Source organism: Protomyctophum bolini (genome assembly GCF_963924005.1).
Source record: "Protomyctophum bolini genome assembly, chromosome: 12".
Classification (NCBI taxonomy): Eukaryota; Metazoa; Chordata; class Actinopteri; order Myctophiformes; family Myctophidae; genus Protomyctophum; species Protomyctophum bolini.
Window position 1 is genome coordinate 6,758,744 of NC_137873.1, and position 13,208 is coordinate 6,771,951.

The 13,208-nt window shown below is 45.4% G+C and overlaps 1 protein-coding gene across 1 annotated transcript; it reads right to left on the reverse strand.

Moving 5' to 3' along the window:
* Positions 1-2,828: 2,828 nt before the first annotated feature.
* On the reverse strand, positions 2,829-10,251 carry LOC308325446 (NLR family CARD domain-containing protein 3-like). The gene is made up of 8 exons (XM_080777938.1): positions 10,188-10,251; positions 9,064-9,114; positions 7,002-8,838; positions 5,193-5,351; positions 4,837-4,995; positions 4,294-4,343; positions 3,594-3,664; positions 2,829-3,451 (listed from the first exon to the last, which is right to left on the reverse strand). Exons 1-8 carry the CDS (start codon positions 10,234-10,236, stop codon positions 3,098-3,100), a joined length of 2,730 nt encoding a protein of 909 aa, XP_080634064.1. The 5' UTR covers positions 10,237-10,251; the 3' UTR covers positions 2,829-3,097.
* Positions 10,252-13,208: the final 2,957 nt, after the last annotated feature.

The window sequence follows — 13,208 nt, forward strand, 5'->3', positions numbered from 1 at the left end:
TGTAGATCTGCTATTTTCTAAATATTCTCATACATTTGAAAACTTGTTAAATAATGGGACATTCTGCATAATGGACAAACTTGCCCTAGACCCGTATATGTGACTTAGATATAGGCCAATAGCATTTTATGTAGACATATATATATATATATAGCACTATAGTTACTATTGTTAACAGTTAATACCACAAACAAAATCCAAACATTCATCAACACCTGTCTGCGACGAATCCTCCAGATCCGCAACAAGGAGCTGTGGCAACGCACCAACCAAAGGCCCTCAGAGGAAGAGATCCTCAACAGGCGCTGGAGATGGATAGGCCATACTCTCCGAAAACCACAGCCTCAAACACCACAAGGCTGCAGTCCCTCAAGTGGAACCCCCCCCCAAGGGAAAAGAAAGAGAGGTCGGCCCACGGAACAACCCCATGGCGCAGAGACCTGGAGGCAGATGCAAAAGCTATATGGGCCACACTTGGGGGACAGCTGGAAGTGTTGGCGGAGGACCGGGATGCTTGGAGAACTCTTGTCGACGGCCTAAAACCCAGAAGGGGTAATAGGCGTAAGTATAAAGTAAGTTAAGTATAGTTACTATAGTATCGTATATGCATAGTTTAATTATATAGATATGACTCATGTTCTTATAGTTTATAGGTATGATTCATGATAACTAGTTTTTATGGAATATACTGGACAACGCACCCCAGTGAGTTGTCACACACACACACACACACACACACACACACACACACACATGTACACACACACACACACACACACACACACACACACTCTAATTAGTGGAATCACTCAACTCTCACCCCGAGACAACTCACCCCGACAACTCACCCCAAAAGTGAAGACCTCTCACCCGGTGAGATGTCTGGTGAGTTGTCCGGACGGTAAAAGGTCAGATTGCGTGACTCTCACTCTCAAAGCGGGAGACTTGGCAGCCCTGGGTAAAGGCTATAGTTAGAATGAAGCATCGTTAGTTTATACCGTCAATAACATCGTTAGTTTATACCGTCAATAACATCGTTAGTTTATACCGTCAATAACATCCGCCCAATACATCGTGTGGTGGAAAAAGTATACTTGATTGATTGATTTATTAACAGTTTGCAGAATTACATTTCAAGCACAAACTCAATAAAAAAGACTGTTAACTGTGAGTGGACGAGCCAATTAAGCATTACGCTTGTTTACAAGAGGGTCCACCATGTTCAATTCATCAAAACATTTAGAGACGTACAAATAGAAACAGGAATTCATCATAAAGGGAGCAAAAAGGGAAAAGAAACATATACAGTGAGGGGAAGAGGGGATTCAGATTTTTACCGGGGGCAGTTTTACTTCAGTAAAAGTACCAATAATCCAATTTAGAAGTACTTCGTTACGAGTAAAAGTACGAAATTGAAAATATTCTTGAATAAAAGTACAAAAGTATCGGCATCAAAATGTACTTAAAGTACTGAAAGTAAAAGTATTCACATTGCAGAATGTCCAACTTCACAATTCTATTGAAAATATAGCAGATCTACAAGCTCACAATGTGTCGTGTTGTACCAGGGGGTCCCTGGTACAACACATGTTCAGATGGGGGTCCCTGGTACAACACATGTTCAGATGGGGGTCCCACATGTTCAGATGGGGGTCCCTGGTACAACACATGTTCAGATGGGGGTCCCACATGTTCAGATGGGGGTCCCACATGTTCAGATGGGGGTCCCTGGTACAACACATGGTCAGATGGGGGTCCCTGGTACAACACATGTTCAGATGGGGGTCCCTGGTACAACACATGTTCAGATGGGGGTCCCACATGTTCAGATGGGGGTCCCTGGTACAACACATGTTCAGATGGGGGTCCCTGGTACAACACATGTTCAGATGGGGGTCCCACATGTTCAGATGGGGGTCCCTGGTACAACACATGTTCAGATGGGGGTCCCACATGTTCAGATGGGGGTCCCTGGTACAACACATGTTCAGATGGGGGTCCCTGGTACAACACATGTTCAGATGGGGGTCCCACATGTTCAGATGGGGGTCCCTGGTACAACACATGTTCAGATGGGGGTCCCACATGTTCAGATGGGGGTCCCTGGTACAAGTAAATATTAATTTCAGAGTTTGAGAACCACTGCTGTTAGGGTCCATTTGGACACCTAGTGTGGTCTGGGGACACCCAGACGTCCTTGAGGGGGTTCTAGGGGTCCTTGGGGGGATTCTAGGGGTCCTTGAGGGGGTTCTAGGGGTCCTTGGGGGGGTTCTAGGGGTCTTGAAGGGGTTCCAGGGGGTCCTTGAGGGGGTTCCAGGGGTATTTGAGGGGGTTCCAGGGGTCTTTGGGGGGGGTTCCAGGGGTCCTTGAGGGGGTTCCAGGGGTATTTGAGGGGGTTCCAGGGGTCTTTGGGGGAGTTCCAGGGGGTTCCAGGGGTCTTGGAGGGGGATCCAGGGGTCCTTGGGGGGGGGGTCACAGGGGTCCTTGAGGGGGTTCCAGGGGTCTTTGAGTGTGTTCCAGGGGTCTTTGAGGGGGATCCAGGGGTCTTTGAGGGGGATCCAGGGGTCCTTGAGGGGGTTCCAGGGGTCCTTGAGGGGGTTCCAGGGGTCTTTGAGTGTGTTCCAGGGGTCTTTGAGGGGGATCCAGGGGTCCTTGAGGGGGTTCCAGGGGTCCTTGAGTGGGATCCAGGGGTCCTTGAGGGGGTTCCAGGGGTCCTTGAGTGGGTTCCAGGGGTCTTTGAGTGGGATACAGGGGTCCTTGAGGGGAGCTTGTAGAACTGCCTGTGAGTGGCACAGCTCTCTCTCTCTGTGTGTGTGTGTGTGTGTGTGTGTGTGTGTGTGTACCACGGAATGCAATGATTTGATTGGCTGAACACGGAATGTAATGATTTGATTGGCTGACGTCGTCATCATTAGCATGTATGATGACAGTCAAGAGCGCCGCTTACTTCACACAGGTGTGATTCTTTGAATAATAATGAACATTGTATCAAAAACATATCTGGTCTTATCCGTCTGTCTCTCGTCGTCATCATCATCATGATGATGTCACATGTGGAGTAACCATGGCGACCTGATGTGACCCTCGCATAGAGATTCTAGCTCTGCTCACACAGAAACACTGAGGAGTCAGATAACAACCCGAACCCAATACATAGCGGTTCAGTGGACGTGGTCTGGAAGGTGTGCAGGTGGGTCAGAGTGTCCTCTGAGGACACGTCATAGAAGGACAGAGTCCCAGCGGGACGGTCCATGTACAGTGCTACTCTGCAGACCCCGTTGGAGCGTCCTCCAGAGGGACGGACAGGGAGGAAAGTATCCTTCCCATTGTGGCTGACAGAGTAAGAGACAGTGTCCAGACAAATCAGCAGAGTCCAGGACATGGCATTTTCTCCAAGCCGACAGTCATGACCACATCCTTTCCTGCTGATTCTTCTGTCAGTCCCTGCTGGCTGCTATACGAACCGTTCCACTGCACTCTACCTCAGAGTAGCAGCGTTCGCTCACACTCTCTACACTTAGAACCTGATTCCAGTAATCAAACCTCTCTGGATGATCAGGATACTGATGACTCTGTCCAACCACCCGTGTGACCTTCCTGTTGTCCTCAGACAGAGTGAGGCCACAGTGTGCTGTGTTTGTGTCCAGTGTGAGACGCTGGGAATCTGATGAGAAAACAACACAGTAAACATGAAATACATTATTCACTGACTGACACACACACACACACACACACACACACACACACACACACACACACACACACACACACACACACACACACACACACACACACACACACACACACACACACACACACACACACACACACACACACACACACACACACACACACACACACACACACACACACACACACACACACACACACACACACACACACACACCTTAACCCTTCATCGACCGGTGTCTCTCAGGGCTCTGTACCACTGGTTCTCAACCTGTGGATTGGGCCAATATTATTATGGGGGGTCCCCAGTTCAGATATGATTATTGTAGGGGGGTCCCCAGTTCAGATATGATTATTGTAGGGGGGTCCCCAGTTCAGATATGATTATTGTAGGGGGGTCCCCAGTTCAGATATGATTATTGTAGGGGCGTCCCCAGTTCAGATATGATTATTGTAGGGGGGTCCCCAGTTCAGATATGATTATTGTGGGGTGTCCCCAGTTCAGAGACTCGTAGCGGGGCAGACAGGCAGGCAGACAGGCAGACAGGCAGACAGACAGACAGACAGACAGACAGACAGACAGACAGACAGACAGACACTCACATCTTGAAAGGAGTCGAGGATTAATCCAGTGTTCTCCTCCATGATTCACACTGTAGGAAGAAATGATAAAACATTTCTATTACCATTGAATGATACAGAGAGTATGAACATGCATCACTTCATTAAGACTCTTCAGCTCACATTCACCATTAAACATTTATTGAATAAAGCAGTGGTTCTCAACCAGTGGTCCGGGGACCACAAGTGGTCCTTAACCTATTTAGACCCGAGATCAGTTTCTAAAAATGTCTTCTACATCCTGACAGTTTTCTGAAAAAGCTATGTTTCTGTCAGTCATTCTTTGATTTTTCAAAAATAGCAGACCTACAAGCTCGTAGCGCGCCACTCGGTGGCGCGCTATGAGCTTGTAGATCTGCTATTTTTCAATAGCTAAAGCATAGCATGGTGCTAACACCAAAAGGGGTTCCCGCCCAAAATGGGTGTTGACGCACGATTAACATGTTAACTTTGACAGCCTTAGAAAAAATAAAATAAAAACATATTTTTAACCAAGATGGATGGACACAGTCCAAGTCGACTCACTTGACAGTCTCCAGTCCAGCAGAGAGCAGCGTCTGCTCAGCATCTCCTCCTGGGTGGTTACGGCTGAGGTCCACATGCTTCAGATGGGAGGAGGGGTTGAGGGCTACAGCTGAAGCCAGAGAAGAACAGCCTTTCTCTGTGATCGCACAGCCTGACAACCTGCAGAGATATCCACACTTTAACAAACTGCTGTTGATGCTCCAGTACAGAGAAACTCTATTTACCTCAGAGTCTGCAGTACAGATCCACAACTGAATAAAACTCTATTTACCTCAGAGTCTGCAGTACAGATACACACCGAATAAAACTCTATTTACCTCAGAGTCTGCAGTACAGATCCACACAGAATAATTTACCTCAGAGTCTGCAGGTGACAATGTGGACTCTTCACTCCGGCACATAGAAGCTCAATTCCAGAGTCCTGCAGGTTGTTCAAAGTCAGGTTTAATTCTCTCAAATGGGAAGGATTGGAGGTGAGAGCCCAGGCCAGAACTTTACAGCTTCTCTTCGACAACCTGCAGTTCTTCAGACAAAATGAAGAATACAACCAGATGAGGAGGGGGAGAGAGAGAGAGAGAGAGAGAGAGAGATTTTAAGACGAATAAAATACATATTCCTGCCATACAATTTTCGTTGGCTCATGCGGCATAAGTTTTCCACATAAAACCTTCTCTCCCACTGGGTTTTTAGATATTGATCCATAGTTCATGTTTAGAACGTTTTGTGCATTTTGATCAAACTGTCGGGGGCTGACCAGCCTGCGCGGGGGCTTACTGACATCTAGTTACGCGCCTGATACCAATTAAGAATTAACATTAATATAAATATCATTCAAAACTAGGGGATGACACTCTGACAGAACACATTCAACCACTCATAGTGTCATCAGAGGTGTTTAGTGTTTTAAATGTAGTATCTCAGCATAAAGACTACATACATTAGTGAGTCGTCACTGTATCTTATCAATATTAAGGTCAGTGTGAGTTACCATGATATCAAACCTTATCCACACTTCAAATAAAGTACCACCTCCATAATAACTGCATTATAATCACTTACTATAACAGAACGTAACCAAATAAAAATAAAAATGGTAAATGAATCTGACCTGAGAATCTCCAGACAACAGTTTGGGCTCTTCAGTGCAGCACAGATGAGATCCACTCCGGAATCCTTCAAGTCGTTTCCACTCAAGTCCAGTTCTCTCAAATGGGACGGATTGGAGCTGAGAGCTGAAGCCACAACTTCAATATGTTCCTCATGGAGGTCACAGTCAAGTCTGTAATTACAGATTAAATGTAAAATCAGAGATGATCAAAACAGAACAGACCACGTTCACTGTCAAAGAGGTTCCCTGTGGAGCTGTCTGAAATATGTGTGTTTGGATACTTTTCTGGCTAAGCAAATAAGAGGCATATTGAATGTATATGTGCTCATACCTTTCCACTGTTTTCATTTGATTGGAATACAAACATTAAATAATGAAAATAACAACTCGCTGCTGTGAAGAAATGTTCTGTCAACAGATGAACAGCCTGTACGACCGCATGACATTTGTTAAATATTTTGGTTTGCTTAACAAAGTCCTCTGTGAACGCTAAGCAGATCTAATGATCCTTGATCCAGAGCTTGTAAGCAAACTTTAGGTGTGAAAGGCACCTAAAAGATCTTCAATCTAGTTCTTCAGACATTAGCAGGATGTCAGTAAGAACAGAGAAGTGGAAGATAGATGGAAAGCATGGAACTTACATTTAAATGTATTAAGTAATGTGTGAACCTAATGGTACAGTCCATTTCTCATTTGGTATAGTCTGTTTTCATTGTAGAATAACTAATGAGGACACTGGTAAATAGTGCACACACGCGCGCACACACACACACACACACACACACACACACACACACACACACACACACACACACACACACACACACACACACACACACACACACACACACACACACACACACACACACACACACACAAAGTTTGAACCATTCATTCATAAATATGAAGTGAGTCTCACTGAACTCACTGAATAATGTTCTCATTTGTCACAATGACAATGTGTACATGTGTTGATTTTGAATGAATTAATGAATGAATTAATGAAGTATATGAGTGAAAGCTGCTCTAACATGATTATATTCTTATGACTACTAACCTGGCCGTTTTGCAGTTCCTCACAGCTGGGACCAGTCTCCGTCGCCCCGCGTTGTCTGTGTTGTATTTGTCCACGTCCAACTCCTCCAGAACCTCCTCTGACATCTGCAGCATGGAGGCCAGAGCTGAACACTGGGTCTCAGAGAGTTTCTTCCCTGATCTGCTCTGTGACTCCAGGTACTGTTGGATCCCCTGACTGACTGACGGGTCGTTCATCTCCATCAGACAGTGGAAGATGTTGATACATCTGTCAGGAGAGGCACGGCGATCATTCATCTCCTTCAGGTTGCTGATGGCTCTCTGGATCTCCTCTGGACGGTTCTCTGTCTGACCCAGCAGGCCTCCTAACAGACTCTGGTTGGACTGCAGTGAGAGACCATGAAGGAAACGGACAAAGAGGTCCAGGCGACCACTCTCACTCTTCAGGGTTTTCTTCATAGCAGCCTTCAGGAAGTCAGACAGGGAAATGTCACTGTTGTCACCATCATCTTCCAGGAATGTCTTCAGGACCTCCGTGTTCTTCTGAGTGAAACAGTGGGACAGGTAGACTGCAGCCAGAAACTCCTGGATGCTCAGATGAACGAAGCAGTAGACCGTTTTGTGGAAGAACAAACCGTCTTCTTTGAAGAAGGTTGTGCAAAAGCCCAAGTTCTTCAAGTCCTTGTTCACATCAAGACCACACGCCTTCAGGTCCTCCTCATAGAAAATTATGTTGCCTTTGTCCAGTTGGTGAAACGCCAGCTTGCCCAGCTTCAGAAGAACTTCCCCTGCATACTTTATGAGCTTCCCTCTGTCTGCCTCGCCTTGTTTAGGATTCTCCCGCTGTATCTCACCCATCAGGAAGTGGCAGAACAGCTCAACCAGGGTTTTGGGCAGCCTGACTGTCGTCCCCATGTTCTTCACCATGTTCTTCACAACGGTAGCAAGGATCCAACAGAAGACTGGGATTTCACACATGGTGTGGAGGATTTTTGATTCTTTGATTTGTGAGAAGATTGATCTGGCCTGGTTCTCATCACCGATGCTCTTCTGGAAGAACTCTTTCTTCTGGTCATCTCTGATGAACCCTCGTACTTCTGTCATCCTGTTTACAAACTTCTTAGGGATCTGATTGGCTGCTACAGGTCGTGAGGTTATCCAGATGTGAGCAGAGGGGAGGAGCTTCCCCTTGATGAGGTTTACAAGGAGATCTTCCACTGGGTAAGAGTCGTTGACATTCATGAGGCCAATTTCTTTGCTGAAATCAAATTGGAAATTATTTTCATCATAACCATCCAGAACAAACATGACTTTGAAGGGGATGTCGTTGTAGTTTCCTGACTTCTGCAATTCAGTGAAGATTAGATTAAGAATGTCTTCCTCAATACATCTGGTTTCCACGATGCAGCAGTGAATTAGCTGTGCCAAAGTAAACTTCTGTCCCTTGAGCAGATTTAACTGGCGGAACTTGAGCGGGAACACGAGGTGTGGGTCTTGGGGGAAACATCTCTTGGCCCAGTCAGACACAAATTTGTGTACGAGGAACGTTTTGCCAATCCCTGCACAGCCAACGGTCAGCACTGTTCTTATGATCAGTCCAGAAAGGTCTTTGAACATCTGACCCAGTTGGATTTCTGTTCCCTCTCCTGCCTTCTTCATCTCCATCTGTCGGACCTCATGATGGCTGTGGATGTCCGTTCTTTCGATGTCTACATTGTAGAGCGGGGCGAAGACGTTTTCAAACACGACCTCAGACTGTGTGCCCAAATCTACACTCAGATATGTGCTGTTCATGTTGCGTTGAAGCTGCTCTTCATAGTCAGTGATGTGACGATATCCTGGTGTTCTCTTCAACAGACCTGTAGCGAACAAAGCATTTCCACTTTGTCATATGTCGCTCGCAAGCACGTACACACGCTCGCAAACACACACACACACACACGCACACGCACACATGCGCACACGCACACACACACACACACACACACACACACACGCAGGTGCACACATGCGCGCACGCACACACACACACGCCACGCGTGCACACACACACACACACACACACACACACACCCAACCCTTACCTCTCAGTTTGGCAGCTCTGTCTAGTCTTTCCTTCTCTTCTCCTGTCAAAGCTGAGATGAGAGACAGTGATTGGTCAGTGAGATGTGAGACAGTGATTGGTCAGTGAGATGTGAGACAGTGATTGGTCAGTGAGATGTGAGACAGTGATTGGTCAGTGAGATTTTTGATTTTTTTCCCCCACCAGTTATTACATAAATGTATGATTTGTATAGATATAGATTTATAGCTCTCGGTGCCGCGCTATGAACTTGTAGGTCTGCTATTTTTGAAAATTTCAATAGCTAAAGCGTAACGTAATTCTTAAAACACCAAAAAGGGTTCCCGCCCAAAATGGGTTAAAGGACAACCTTAGTTTTTTTCCCAACCAAGGTTCATGTTTTAGGTTGTTATTAGAATGAGCTATTAGCTATTTTAGCTGGTTTTGACAGGGGGGGGGGGGCATTCGAACATGGGGCTAAATATGTATTCTTTTCTTTACAAAATGTTTTTTAAATTATTATTTACTATAGTCCTACTAGACCCTCAGTATGGCATCACTGAATATACCTTTAAGACCAATACCTTAAGATCAATGCCATTTGGCTATTCTGAGTGGTCAAAGAGCATTGACCACGCCTCCAGGTCTTAAGTTAAGTAATAAGACCTGGTGCTTAAGACAGGCAAAATACAGCCCCAGGTGTCTTGTTCCATTATAAATCACTTAAATACTAGGTGTCTTGTTCCTCTATAAATCACTTAAATACTAGGTGTCTTGTTCCTGTATAAATCACTTAAATACTAGGTGTCTTGTTCCTCTATAAATCACTTAAATACTAGGTGTCTTGTTCCATTATAAATCACTTAAATACTAGGTGTCTTGTTCCTCTATAAATCACTTAAATACTAGGTGTCTTGTTCCATTATAAATCACTTAAATACTAGGTGTCTTGTTCCTCTATAAATCACTTAAATACTAGGTGTCTTGTTCCATTATAAATCACTTAAATACTAGGTGTCTTGTTCCTCTATAAATCACTTAAATACTAGGTGTCTTGTTCCATTATAAATCACTTAAATACTAGGTGTCTTGTTCCTCTATAAATCACTTAAATACTAGGTGTCTTGTTCCATTATAAATACTTACAAGGTTTCCTCTTCCTGAGTAAAACTCCAAGTGCTACTATTGCTACCATCACTATGACAGTAATAATCCCACGTCTTAATCCTCTGCCTGGCGGTTCTTTAGTAGCTGAAAGACAGAAATATAAAACAGAACTAGGGTAGGTACCCTCACAAAAACATGCAGTAATCCTGGTCTCTAAACTGCCTCCCCCTGGCCAGCCGGGGCGCCTGATGGAGGGGAAAGGAACTGGTTGGAATAACGTGTTCCTTCCACACGCTATACGTCCAACCTGCAGGGAAACTCCCCCCTGTCAGGTTGTAAAGGAGCAACTTGGACACTCAGGCATGAAGGAAGCATGAGTTCAAGTCTGTTGCTCTCCCCTTGTCCCCCATATATGGGGACCAGGTTGGTGGAGGGTGTGTAGAGCCCAGGATCACATTAGATGATTGACACGGGGGTGAAAAATGGGTTACAAAATCGTGGGATAAAATATATATATATATATATATAAATAAATAAATAAAAAGGAAGGACTTGTGGCAGTGCCTCACTGCCTCCCTCACTACCTCCCCCTCACTTCCTCTCAATAGAGCAGGCCTGGATGGCTGGATGCTCACTTGTCCCTTCATCCCCAACCACACAGCCATACCCTTGTTTGCTGTGTGCATACAGTCTGCATGACCAGGTGATTTCCTATGCGTCTTTGAACTTGTTTCAATGTAAGTCACCTCCATGATGTGGGTTATATATTTAAGACTGATGCATTTGATTTAAACTTATATTCTGATTTATATTATGAACTTAAATATGTGGCTAATTATTATTTGAATATGCAATAGGAAATGTATATAAATATGAACTAAAGGCCATACTTTATAATTTAATGTTTATATAGAAAGATATTGTAATTAGTTTCTTTTCTTTGTTTATTTATAGAACCACCAAGGCAATCAATCATCATGTGAATGTCAACCTTTACTATCCTAATTAAACTGGATAATATAAAATCCTGTTTCCTGGTGGTTTGTGGCTCCAGTTGATCTTTATAACCTAACACATACCATTGTAATTATCTACAATGGTATGTCTCCACAGTGAGGCTACAGAATGTAGCCTATAGCAGCCTACTACTATAGCGTCACAGTCCCTCCCCCTTTCAGAACAACAAAAAACGGGTTGTACTTGTAACCTGCCGTTTTTTTCGACTTTCTAATTCTTTGTTTGGCCCGTCCTATGAGACACAGACGGTGTAGACATGATTTTATCATGATTATTAGTGAGGACCTATTACATGAAGATAGGTTGAAAAGTGGTGAAGTGGTCCTTTAAGCCTCTTCAATAAAGTAAATATCCAGACAGTCACACAATGATACACAGCTGTATAAATCAATATAAACCACATTGAAACCATTTGGAAGGACCTTTTTGAAAACCACACCCCTACCATTTTGGTCGGGAACCCATTTTGGTATTAGCATGCTGTCGTGCCATTTTTCACCCCTGTGTCAATCATCTAATGTGATCCTGGGCTCTACACATCCTCCGCCAACCTGGGAGGAGCAACAGACTTGAACTCATGCTTCCTTCATGCTTGAGTGTCCAAGTTGCTCCTTTACACCTGACAGGGGGGAGTTTCCCTGGTTGGACGTAGCGCGTGGAAGGAACACGTTATTCCAACCAGTTCCTTTCCCCTCCATCAGGCGCCCCGGCTGGCCAGGGGGAGGCAGTTTAGAGACCAGGATTACTGCATGTTTTGTGTGAGGGTACCTACCCTATAGGGGACACGGGGAGAACATGCAAATTCCACACAGAAAGGCCCTTTTGCCAACCCCGCCTTCGGGTATGGGCACTGATGACGCGGAGGAGGAAGCACGGCGCCAGCACCCACAGCGCCCCGAGCGGGAATCGAACCCAGGACCTTCTAGCTGTGAGGCGACAGCACTACCAACTGTGCCACCGTGCCCCATGGACTATAGTTCTGTGTGTAGTTGTGCATTCATTGGCCCCCGGGGGGGCGTCAGGTCAGAACACACTGGACAGGAGAGTGAAGGGGGTTTATGGCAGTTTACTGTGTAGTTTACTGTAGTTGTTGTAGGCACAGACAGGTATACAGGCACGGCATGGGAATGTTTCTGCAATAAACACAGACAAGAAACAATAATAAGTATAGGAACAAATAAGATACCACATACATATACAATATCACCAGGTACTGGACTGGACAACATTAATATGATCATAAACATCAATCCACATCACACCCTTTCATGTAAACTGGCCAATAAGATCAAATAAACACATATCAATAACTCCATGAACGTGATATACACATGGCCAAAAAATGGCGGCGCCCCGTGATATACACATGGCCAAAAAATGGCGGCGCCCCGTGATATACACATGGCCAAACAATGGCGGCGCCCGTGATATACACATGGCCAAAAAATGGCGGCGCCCCGTGATATACACATGGCCAAACAATGGCGGCGCCCCGTGATATACACATGGCCAAAAAATGGCGGCGCCCCGTGATATACACATGGCCAAACAATGGCGGCGCCCCGTGATATACACATGGCCAAAAAATGGCGGCGCCCCGTGATATACACATGGCCAAACAATGGCGGCGCCCCGTGATATACACATGGCCAAACAATGGCGGCGCCCCATGATATACACATGGCCAAACAATGGCGGCGCCCCGTGATATACACGTGACATGGCCAAACAACTCACAGACCTATAACGTGCTGAACAAGGGGGGCTTAAAGGTGTAGTGAAACGGAAGTAAGTGTGTGTCCCACTTCCGCATGGTGACGCATTTCCGAGGGAAACGTGCCAGTAAGGCGGGACACAACGCTGGGAAGAATGTGATTTGACCGTCGACTCGAAACGTAGGCGGGCTAAGCACACATATGCAAAGGGGAACGAACCTCAACCCGCGGCAGCATGAAGATGTGTCTATATGGTAACGTTCTTTTTTTTTTTTATCCCACGATTTTGTAACCCGTTTTTCAACCCTGTGTCAATCATCTAATGTGA

Excerpts from the sequence above, each read along its gene's own strand:
- LOC308325446 (XM_080777938.1), bottom strand. The coding sequence starts at position 10,236 with ATGGTAGCAATAGTAGCACTTGGAGTTTTACTCAGGAAGAGGAAACCT. Across the intron at positions 4,996-5,192 it reads TGTCACCTGCAGACTCTGAG|GTTGTCAGGCTGTGCGATCA; the intron begins GTAAATTATTCT and ends ATATCTCTGCAG. Across the intron at positions 3,665-4,293 it reads TCCTCGACTCCTTTCAAGAT|ATTCCCAGCGTCTCACACTG; the intron begins GTGAGTGTCTGT and ends TTTTCTCATCAG.